The following is an 11,864-nucleotide window of genomic DNA, read 5'->3' as shown; positions in this document are numbered from 1 at the left end:
TGAGAGACAGAGAGATAGTTAGAGGGAGAGAGAAACAGAGGGAGAAAAAGAGAGAAAAAAGCAGCAGCGCTGAGACTTACATGCCGTGTCGCAGGACGTGCCTCTCCCATTCCAGGCTGTTGGTGAAGCAGCGGCCACAGAACTCGCAGGGAAGCCGTTTCTCTCCGCCGCTTGGCCCAGAGCTGGTGCTGCTGGGAGACGCGAGGACTTCTGGGAAACGGAGTTGAAACAAATGGTTAAGTTCAGAGCAAAGTGAGCCATTTATGGCCCAAGAAAATCACAGCGATAAGTAATCGAGTCACATTTTTAACTCTTGAAGCAAATGTAAAATTAAAGTTGGTACACAGAAAAGTTTAGCTACTTTCACCGGCAGCTCAGTCACAACCAGTTGTTGCCATTTCTACCTCTTTGTATCTGATGGAAATAGCTGCTCCTTTAAATATTAGCTTATCATTCTAACACTGTTAAAAGTGTTAAATTATTATTATCTTATGTTCCATAAACATTTCATACAAGAAGTGCCTTTGTGTGGAGTTTTACCTTGGGGGACAGTGTTTTCCTTCACTACCTCCTTGACTTCTTGTTCCTCCTCCTCTTCTTCATCATCATCATCCTCCTCCTCCTGCAGTTCTTCCTCTCGCTCCTCTTCCTCCACTGCCTCATTCTCCCCGTCCTCTCTGATGTTTTCCTCCCTGCCTTTGTCATCTGTCTCCTCCTGGTCATCCACCATGTTCTTGATAATTTCCATTCCTTCATCGTCATCGTCCACCTCCTCGTCGTCCTCCTCCTCGTCGTCCCCCTCCTCTTCCCCCTGCATGGTAGTCTCTCCATCCGCGACCATCTCCAGAATTTCACTCTCAGCTTCCTCCTCTGCGCTGCTCTCTTGCTCGTTCAGCATCTCCAGCTGGTCCAGGTTGACTCGGCCCATCAGCTCAAAGTTACGGATGACCTGATCAGAAACAAGACGTCAGCGTTGAGAGATTTTATTATGTATTTCATTTGGAGTTGCTTAAAATACTGCGACTCAAGAGCCTTTTTCAAGAACAACCTTTTTTTTTTCACTTTTTAAAGGCAGGATTTAAACAAAGCTTTTCTAAAGAAGGTTTTTTTCTTTCATTTTAATTTGAATCAGGAACATTCGGTGACTTTTACATGCTTTTAAAAGCTAGAATAACCAGATCTAAACAAGTTCAGAACATTAAATATAAAAGCAAAGCAGGTTCACGTTTAAAAATTGTATAATCAGAAAAACTGGAGTGAAAAGCAATGTTTATGTTTTCTTCAGTGTTTTGGGATAACTTTTGCTTTTTAGAAGGCCTGAATTTTTGCACTAAATAGAGCTACAATTATAAGAGTCACAAAACACAGTTACTCAGACATATATTTAATTAAATTGATGATTTTTTTTAGAACCTCGTGAAACAGATTAAAAGAGGTTATTCTTTCTTTTGCACTTTGTGAAACACCTGCTGAAGAATTAGGTAAATGGTGCTCTGCAACGCTCTCAGCACAAAAAGATCGATCTCTGAATTCTTTAGCTTCACCCTGAAACGGTGCTGCTCTCTTCATCACACTTTTAAAAGAATTTTAATTAGAAATGGAGGCTTTTGAAGGATTTAGACTCCAGAGAAAAACTAAATAAACCCAATATATTACGACACATCTACTCGTTGCCAGTGAATAAACGGAGCAACATAAATGTGTGATGACATCACAACATGTACATTAGTTATAAAAGGCTGAAGTCATCTTACATACAGAGTCCCTTTTAAGGCAAAGGCAAAGATAGTTTATTTTCACTAAGAGATCATTTGTTTTTGCAACCATCAAAGAAAAATCTCCTTTCTGAAACATCCCAAGTCCAGCCTCATTTACTTTCTTCTCCGATTTTAACCTAATTACAGAGGGATGCATTTCTTCTGCTGCTACTAACCTCCCTGTTGTAGTTCACCCAACAAGTCTCATTGAAAGTCCACTCATAGTTTCTGTGTACCCATGGAAAATGTAGCTATGCAAAACCGCACATACTGGTCTCCAACTGACCTTGTGCTCAAGGCGAAGGTGCTCCTCAAGCTGGCTGCTGCGGCTGCTGTCATAGTAGCAGAGCTGGCACTGGTAGGGCTTAAGCTCGTCATGCTTCTGCAGATGGAGCTGCAGGGCATGGTCACTTGAGCATGTGAAGGTGCACTTGTGGCAGCGAAGCACAAGGCCCTCTAGGTGACGCGACAGCTTGGAGCGGCTGATCTCCAGAGGAGCCACACGATCTTCTGATGGAGAGGGAAGTGAAAATTAGTTTCATTCTTAACAGACGGGAAGAGGAGGAGGAAGATTTGTGTGAATCTAAATTAGATATGTGTGCAGCGCTGCGCATTTTGTGGGCTGTTGTGAGGAAAAGCAAACAGAGCACTGTGGGACTTCCTGTAATCGTTGACATCACCATGAGGTTGCCAGGTAACCAGCGACAGACCCCAAGGCAAGAAAAAAAAAGTAAAGAAACAGCAGTTTTCCAGTCTGTGGAACTAAAATGTTAACGTTTACGTTTGACTTATTCACACTAGGTCGAGGCTTACAGTTGACGCATTATTGAAAATCTTCTCCATCCACCATAAAAATGTCAGGTAGAAATAAAACTTTTCTAAACTGCCAACACAGAAAATTCATAAAGTGTAAGTTAATGGAAAGTTTGTTTCTTCGGTTTGGATTTTCTTAGTGTGTTTAAAGAACTGGCAGGTTCTGTAAAAATGACCTGACCAAGAACCTTATTTTAAGACCTTCATTCACTTAAAATGAGAAAATGAAGGCAAATTGACCCAAACAAAGAGAAACTTGACTAAACTAAGACAAAAAAGTTACAATAAAATAAAGTAAGCTAAACTAAATTTCTTTAAACCTAAACTAAGCCTTAAGCTTAGCTTCATTCGCTGAACAGAGTAGATAAAACTGAATTTCAAATTGAATCGTAGAATTAAACCCTTATATAAAAATACATTACATGTCAAAAATAAATAATAAGTGTCTGTTAAAAAATTCTTCTTATATCAATTCTTTACTCGATGTGTATGTTGGAACCTTGGAACAACAGGAGAGTTTTCACTGATAAAAACGAACAGCAAAAATCTCGAACCACTCCTTTAAAACTCGTATTTCCCATGGCCAGTAATGCGTACCTCTGTGCAGAACAATGTGGTCAATCATGTTGCTCTTGTGTTTGGTGTGGTAGAGGCAGAGAGGGCAGTGCAGTTCCTTAGGTAAATCCCCGCTTCCACTGTTGTTGTGACCAGCCTCGACATGCAGTGAAAAGTTATCCCTGAAAAACATTCACGGACGGATTTTGCACCCTTAGTAACATTTCAAAATAAAAACGGGAGCGCTTCGATAAGAAGGTCGAGAGCTTTCTCTCACTTGCAGCAGGTGAAGAAGGAGCAGTCTTTGCACTTGAAGAGCTTCTTGCCGCCGTGGCGGTCCCTGTAGTGCCGCCGCAGACTCTGCATGTACCCGGAGCTGAACTCGCAGAACTCGCACGTGAGCAAGCCGCACGGCGTGGAGCCGCCGGGCTGAAAGTTGGAAGACATCTGACTCCGGGAAGCCATCTTGTAGCGACTGAGCTCCTCGCAAACATCAGCTGGCTCCAGGTCCGACGGATCTGAGAAAGAGGCGGGAGAAAGAGAGAGAATATTACAATCTTAAAAATCAAGTCATTTCATCTCAGGAAATTACAGCTGTTAATTGCAAACCAAACACCAGACATGTCAAGAATGAAGGACTGTGTGAAAGCTTACAAAGCAATATTCTAAGCTTTGGACAGTTCGTGTAACACTGCCCAATGAATCCTTTTAAAACAGAAACAGTACGGCAAGCCTGGCAGACCAAAACCAAAACTGGCAGAACGGGCAAGAAAAGCAATCAGAAAAACAGCCAAAAGTCTGTGGCAACTCTGTGGGAGCTGCAGAGAGTTACAGCTCAGGTGGGAGAATTTCTGAACGGAACAACTTCTATCCAGTTGGAAGAAAGCCGTCGTTACACTGCAACATAAAAACGCTGCAGCTAAAAGCAACACTGTATGTCAACCTGAAAATAGCTTCTTGATGGAAAAATTGTGAATAGGGAAGATGGTCAGAGATGATGAGAGAAGGAATGGAGCTAAACAAAACACAATCCTATAAGAAGTCCTGTTAAAGTCACCTAAAGACACGAGAGTGGGCAGAGAGCAGGACAACAACCTAATCGCACATCCAGAGATAAAATGGAAAGGCTCTGCTCAAAGCATAATCATGTTTTATGATGGCCAGGTCAGAGTCCAGACCTTTACAACCAAGACCTGATAATGGCTGTTCACAGCCCTCTCCATCATTCTAGTTGAATAAAAAAAATAACTTCTAATAGATTTATGTCCAGAAATAACAGTCATTAAAGTAGCTGGAAACATAGCCCAACAAAGTTGCAACTGTGATTACAACAAAATGTCACAGTTTGGAATAAATGAGACTGAACATCCTACTTTTCAGCCTTTCTTGTAAAATAAATAAATAAATAAAGGAGAAAAAACCTAAATTAAAAAAGCCAGTAGTTTTTTGTTTTTTTTTCCATTTCACAATTCTGCACTGTTCAAAACTACTTTTAAATTTCCTCGGCTGTGTAATAACTGACTGAAAAATACAAACCTTCCTTCACTTCTGGTTTTATAATTTTAGCTATAATTTAGCTGTTTAGCTCTTTCTGGAACTGGCAAACACAAAAACACAACTTGGCTCGAACTGAAATACTGTATTTTATATTGACAAAATTAATATCCATTTAAATTCATATTTCCATCATCTCCAGACTACAAAAAAATTATTTTGTCCTATGCATGATCAACCTGTAGAGCTTTCAGGATGATAACACATATTTACATATTTTCTGCTTATTGATGATGCGACCGGTATCCGTGCTAATCACACCTTTGAAATGTATTCATGAGGAACTTAAGCGGAGCTCCGCATTACGAAGACAAAACAAGATCTGCTGACGTGTAGCAGACTTGAGGTTGTTGAGTCATTCTTATAAAATATGAACATAAATCAAACAACATCTGTTTGCCCCACAAACAAAACGAAACTTCAAGTCAGAAACTTCAAGTCACTGAAGTCACATTTTGTGTAGCTTAAGCTTCAAACGAACACCCAGACACATCTTGCATAAAACAAAGTAATCCACCCACTGCTACAGCACTGGCTTGATTTGCTGCGTCAAACTGCGCAATTTCACTATCGTAAGTATGTATGTGTGTATATATATATATATATATATATATATATATATAAAGAAAAGAGAGTAAGCATGAGCATCTTCAGTCATCTTCATCCTCCTTCCCCCTCTCCCAAGGGTCTATGATATTCTATGATATCAGTGATTGGGCTCATGCTTTCGTCCTACTTTGAGCCTCCAACACATCAATAAATAAGTGGAAGGCACACTAATAGATCATGTACCCATGTAGGAAAAGCAGAATTCAGCACTCAAAGTGAGAAGAACTACAAAAGGAAAGCTTGCACTTTTTACATTTTTTTTTCTAAGATCCGATTTTAGACATTTGCAGAAGAGGTAGAGAATTTCAGATGTACCACAATTGATTAATGTTTTATTATCCTCTCTGTACTGTGGAAATAATAAAAAAAAAAGCAGAAACAGAGCAAATTCAGTGGTGATTTGAATGAAATAAAGCCGGAGCTCTTGTTTCCGCCATTGAAGAAGGAGAACCATGCAGTTGTTGACGGTCTTGATCAAAATCACAGCCACATCGTCAGCTTAAATATTTTCAGGTTCGAGTGTCAGTTTGATTACTGACAGATTTTGCTTCTAAAAGCAGAGGCAATTGACCAGGCAATCTTCACAAGGAAGAACAAAAAAAAAAAAAAAAAAAAAAAAACACTTGCTCAGTCTGAATTTCAGATATTCAGCGGAAGGTGGCTGGTTTGACGCAGCATGGAGACATTCAATATGTCAGCTCTGCTCTCTCTCAATGCTTCATTTGTCCTGCTAGTGCACAGCTGACAGCAGTGGATGGTGCACTGAGGAATGCTGCACTGCTCCGGCTCCAGGGAAGATTCCACAGCTCCAGCAGCAAGGTGACAGCTGCTGCCAAGAAAAACCTGCAAGCTAACGCCGCTGCTGCAGAAAAAAAACAACAAAAAAACACGGCAACACCTAAAAAAACACAGCAGCGTGTCAAGCTGCAGCCGGAGCGCAGCTTCGACTAAACATATTCGGCAAAGAAAAGACATCAAAGACGAAACCGAGGGGAGACCTGGATGGCAAGAATCCAAAGCAGATTTTGTCTTTGTAAGTGCATAGAGATGTCTGACATAAAAAAGGGAATGAAAATAGTTGATGTGAAACTTGTTTGCTCGACTTGCGGGAGGGGAGAGGGGGGGGAATCTTCCAACTAATTCCATAGAATATGAGAAAGTACACAGGGCAACTTTTACTTTTATCTCCATCCGGCCCGTTTTGTAATCTGCACATCACCGTCTAAACCTTCAAAAACGTCTCAATTTCTCCACCTGATACTATCGAGTAGTCTCCCATCTATTGAAAAACTTAATGAAGATGACGTTATACCATCTGTGGTCAGATGAGAATGGTCAGTGTGCGCAGCCTGTCGGGGGAGCCTGATAGCAGCGTGCGCAGCCTGGGTGGCAGCTCGGAGTTTCGGGAGGGTCAGAACCTCGCCGTGGTCCGTCAGAGAATGCTCCTTCAGCTGGCTGATGGTCATAGAGGAGAATGGGCAGGACAAGCACTTGTATGTGTACTGCTCACCTGGAAGGAAATGAACAAATGTTAATATATATGTATATATATTGTTACCATTATTAGAGAAACAATTGACAATGATTGTTTTGTTTTTTTTCAGAAATAAAGTCATCTGTATTATTTTGTAACAGGCAAGACAACCTGGATTCATTAGGGCTCCCTTTTGTATTCGTGGTGTCTAGTAAAAATATTCGCACTCCTGGAACGTTTGTGACTTTACAACCACAAACTACACTGTATTTATTTGGGACCAACACAAAATAGCACATAATTGTGAATTGGACGGCAAATGACACGTGGTTTTTAAAAGATACTGGCAAGCAAGAATCTGAAACACAGACAGCAGTGGGCTGTAAAACTACATCTAAAGCTCTGGACAGTTCAAAAACCAATATTCAATCCAGTTAGAGGCTGTCAAAAATGGTTCTCGACCCTGTAGCTTTAATAAAATAGTTTCAGATTAATGTGTTAGCACAGCCTAATCAAGGTTCAGATCTTTATTTTGTCAAGAATGTTAAATATCTTTTTATGGTATCCCTTCCACTTCACATTTATACATCGCTTTGTGTTGGTGTATCATATAAAATCCCAATAATATACATTAACGTTCGAGGCTATAACAATAATTTTTAATTTTTTTTAAAGTTCTAAGTCTTAAGGGGCATGGAAACTTTTCAAATGGCACAAAAGAAAATACAGACTTTTGGAGACCAAGTGGAAGGAATTTGGGTGTGGTTGAAAAATTCTCCACTGAACTGAAAGTCTGACCAGGATTTTAGCATTTGATTTCCATCAAGATAAATTAAAAATGCTTCTGGTAGAGCACTTGAGAAACTGTATTTTTATTTTTTTTTTAATTTGTGTTAATTATAGAGATCTCACAGAATGATTCACAATAGTAAACTGCTGGTAAAACTGGTGGCCGAGCCATTTCAAAAAGCTTAATCTCATCAGTCGGTGTTGCCGACATCGCAAGGTAGCAAATCTGATCTGACTGCAATGTGGCTTCACAAGAAGTGGTTAGGCTGGAAAATCACTGCCTTACTGAGCTTTATCTAGGGAGAACATCACATTTTGAACATTTCAAGTTCCCGGTCGAACAGCAGAAGACATCAGCGAACATTTCTCCTCAACTAAAGATAAGCAACTTTGCGTTTCAGCAGAAACAGATCTTAAGCTGTGCTCTGTATAGTAATTAATTTGTTGACGTTTTAGGCCTTCTGCTTTCTGCTGTAACGTGTGACTCAATGCAACTGTGTGCAGGTGTGTGTTTACCTGTGTGGGCCTTATGCAGGTGGCTCTTCAAGCGACTCGCGTAGGCAGACTTAAAGGGGCAGAACTTGCACTTGAACGGCTTGTGGTGACCATGGTGAGACTGCACATGTCTGTCCAGGCTGCCGTGACACAAAACATCAAAAAAATAAAATAAAATAAATAAAGGAGGAGTGTTTGGATTAGCACAGGAGAAAGGAGAAAGGGGTAATGATGTTCATCTAACTAACAACAGCTAAATATTTGCTAATGACTGCATAACATTGGAGCCAAGAGAGATGAACTCATCTACCCACAATCCCCAGCAGGGAATGAGTGGGTCAGTATCCTGTGGCGATGGTTGGAGCTGTGTTTTTTAACGCCAGTCCCTCTGCGGTGGCACGAGAACGCAGCTTCTTTCTGGGTCGGGGCATGTACAGTGCAGAGGGATTACACCTGGGAGCTCAGAGGAGATGAGGATTCTCCCTTTCCCCTCTCGCTCTCGCCGTTTCTGCGGCAGATAAAACAAATCGCAGGACCAAAATGTCCCGTCTCTCGCTGTAATGTTTGCCCTTCTCTCTCCTAACAGGCAGGAAATCTCGGAGAAGATTGGAGGTTCGGAGGGATTGCGATCAGGTAAACAGAGCGAGGTGTAAAACTGTGCTCGGAACAAAATGAGTTCAACACCCAGGCGATTGAAACAGCAGATGTTGTCAGAATGGAAGGGTGTTCAAGGAAATGGTATAAAACGTAGGAAACTGGGGCCTGCATCTCCAACAAACGGTGCATGCAGATTCGGCTTAAACTAAGTGAGACCATTCTCCCTTCCTGATGTGAAGTAAAAGAATTAATGCACTTACAGCAAATAATGTCACAAATGATGTAACAACTCAAGAAATTATATATATTGCAAAAAAAAAAAAAAAAAAACAAGGTATTCTTTTATCATTGTCCCACAAATGTAATGCTTAAAATGGATATTTGGACAAATGTGAAACCGGGTTGTGTGCAAAAAGAAACGGTTACTTAGAACGGGTTTTTCCTGACTGGCTCTGGTGCTGAAAAAACGAGTTTGATCTGAGCTCCAAACCTCTGCTGAGCCAGGAGAAGCAAATGCTTTTATCAGTAACGGGAGGCAGGCTGGTGGTGACCAATACAAGTGGAGTGAATGAAATGTTTTAACTCCTGAGTTAGTTTTTATTCTTACAAACGCCGTCCTTCCAATTCGCCAGCTGTTATTTGCTTTTTAACGCAAAAAATACTAAAATGTTCCACACTCAGATTCCCAGAGTGTTCTGTCCTGTTCAACTTCTTAAAAATAGAAACAAAAATTTCTAATGAATCTCTACACTAGGGAGGTTTTATATATGGACGTAACAAAAAGCACAAACTCAGACAAGAAGAAAGAAAGTGAAAGAACAGAACATGCGTTGAAGGAAGGAAGGACACAAGAAAGAACAGAATGAAGAAATGTAGGACACAAGGAAGGAAAGACAGGAAAGAAAGCATGGAAGGGAAGGATTGAATAACAAGGATGGAGTTAGGAAAGGATCTCATTATGGAAGGAAAGACAAGAATAAGAAGACACAATAAAGAAGGGTGGAAGGACAGAAATACACACAGTAGGAAAGAAAAGAACGATGAATATGGAAGGAAACTAGTCATGACAAACAGCAAGAAATAAAGGACAGAAAGAGTATCGGAAGGATAAGAAATACATTTAAAAAGGAAGGATTCAAGTGAGGAAGGATGAAAATAGAACAAGCAAGAACAGGAAAGGACAGCAAGAACAATGCAGGGAAGACAAAGAAAACGAGGAATGTGACGATGGAAGAAGAAGACAAGAAGAAAACGAAAAGGGAACGACACGGGAAAGGATGGGAGACAAGGACAGAAAGTGAAGGACAGAAGAGAGACAGGAAGAAGGAAAGATGGAAACTGTTTCCATTCTGAAGCAGGAATCTAATTTGATTCATTTTCCAGACTATGTAGGAACAATGTTTTAGTGACCAAATGGTGAAGTTCTGGGATCCATTCAATTTCTTTTCTTCAATTCATTTCTTTTAAACTAAACCTGTAAGAATGGACCAACCTAACCGCAGAGCCACATGCAGGATTGTATGTAAAAGCACGTATTCATATGTAAACCTATATTTGCATCGAAGATGAAGAGGAAAATAACGTCAGGTATCAGCAGCATGACTCCTCTTCACTTACTTGTGTCTGAAGGGTGAAACGAAATGGCAGTACTGGCAGCTGTATTTGTCCTCTTTGTTGAACAGAGCCATGGCCGAATGGCTCCTCTCGTGGGACCTCAGCCCCTGCATGGACATGAAGACCCGGTCGCACTGGGAGCACGCGTGGCCCCCGGTTGCCAGCCGGTGATTCAGCTGAGTCCCCGATGCCGTGGCTCTGGCGGCCGCCACGAGGGCGGCTGCTCGTCCCTCAACCTCCGCGTCCGGATCCAGGGTCTTCAGATCGACGTCGTCAATGTTCTGATCGGCGGAATGAGTTGAAAACGGAGGGGAGAACGATGAGGTTTCGGGTCTGTCGGTGCTGTCGACTTCGGCTGCTTCATCCTCCTCCAGGACGCCGTTGGTTAGAGTGTGTGAGGGCACGGTCAGGGGTACGTCAGCGACTTCCTGCTGCAAAGCAAAAGAAAAGAAAATTTGTTCGTTCACTGAGACGGATGCACCAATCAAATTTGAACCCACTGGATTAATTTGTGGTGCTTAAAACTCATTATTATTACTCAATCAGCATGTCAGCCCATAACAGTTTATTATAACGGATCACTTTGGTTTGATAAGAAATTAAAGCTGGAACTTTGCGTGAATTTTGTTTCGATTTACACAAACAGACAAGCAAACAAAATCCTTCGGTTTCCCTTTTACTTTCCTCGTCTGCTGGAGAAGCAGGCCAGTAACTACGACCATGGAGAGCAGAAAGACAGTCACTGCACTCTTTTTCTTTATTGCCAAGAGAAAACTCATTTTGCCTGTGGAAGGACCTGACCCTGCACTTCAGGCAGCCATAAATAAGAAGCACCAACCACAGAGTCAACCAGTTCCTGAATTCACCATTACTGCCTGCTCTTCATCTACATCAGAAGCACTACCTGATTTAAAACTGGTTTAAAAAAAAAAAAAGCATTTGAAAAACATTGCTTTTAACTCTTCCTCTTATATGGTAAGCTTAATCAATAAAGTAATTAACTAAAACTTACAATAGTGAAATGCAAAGGAGCCACGGCTGTGAATTGTTACTCAAGTAAAAATCTGTGTGGCATGCATGCAGAACACCATGGGTGGTGAAAAAAACCAACACTGCACAAAATCCCCATGTTGAAACATGGCTGGGGCAGCAACAGGCTGTGGGTATGGTTTTCTTAAATAAATAGAAGTGCCTAAATAAAGGGCTAGTCCTGGAGGAAACCTTATTTGAAGGTGTGAAAACTAAAGAGTGCCTAGAGGTTTGCCTTTTAAGGAAGACAGCAATCCTACCCTAGAGCTGCAATGAAATGGTTTAGATCGAAGCCTGTTCATGTGTCACAATGGTACAAAGTTCAGACCTACATTAAAGAATATGTGGCAAAAGGTGAATTTTGATCTTCAAAGATGTGTTCTAGGAGGAATGGACAAAGATTTCAGTCTCTGGAGGCAAAAAGCTGGCGGAGAAATAGCCCAAAGGAATCGCAGCTAAAATCACAGTGAAAGATGGTTTTGCTAAATATTTACTCCTGGAGTTTGCATACAAATGCACCCAACACTTTGCAGATTTTGATTTGGAAAGCAAAGAAAAAAAAAGAAAATTATGTACAG

At 41.1% G+C, this 11,864-nt stretch overlaps 1 protein-coding gene across 5 annotated transcripts in view; it reads right to left on the bottom strand.

Annotated features, from left to right (window-relative positions):
• znf462 (zinc finger protein 462) overlaps positions 1 to 11,864 on the bottom strand; it is a 54,562-nt gene that overhangs the window by 3,922 nt on the left and 38,776 nt on the right. For 3 of the 5 annotated variants that reach the window (XM_008424432.2, XM_008424435.2, XM_008424433.2), the window contains exons 5-12: positions 10,261 to 10,688; positions 8,068 to 8,186; positions 6,601 to 6,798; positions 3,403 to 3,643; positions 3,168 to 3,307; positions 2,044 to 2,267; positions 541 to 949; positions 81 to 210 (exon numbers count right to left, since the gene is read on the bottom strand). In XM_008424432.2, coding sequence (XP_008422654.1) covers positions 81 to 210; positions 541 to 949; positions 2,044 to 2,267; positions 3,168 to 3,307; positions 3,403 to 3,643; positions 6,601 to 6,798; positions 8,068 to 8,186; positions 10,261 to 10,688 — 1,889 coding nt within the window. The remainder of the gene's footprint in view (positions 1 to 80; positions 211 to 540; positions 950 to 2,043; positions 2,268 to 3,167; positions 3,308 to 3,402; positions 3,644 to 6,600; positions 6,799 to 8,067; positions 8,187 to 10,260; positions 10,689 to 11,864) is intronic. The other 2 variants (XM_017307849.1, XM_017307850.1) reach the window with 2 other exon arrangements.

This window comes from Poecilia reticulata, linkage group LG12, assembly GCF_000633615.1.
Source record: "Poecilia reticulata strain Guanapo linkage group LG12, Guppy_female_1.0+MT, whole genome shotgun sequence".
NCBI classification, from domain to species: domain Eukaryota; kingdom Metazoa; phylum Chordata; class Actinopteri; order Cyprinodontiformes; family Poeciliidae; genus Poecilia; species Poecilia reticulata.
The sequence above is the reverse complement of the archived record's forward strand: the minus strand, read 5'-3'. Positions and strand labels throughout refer to the sequence as shown.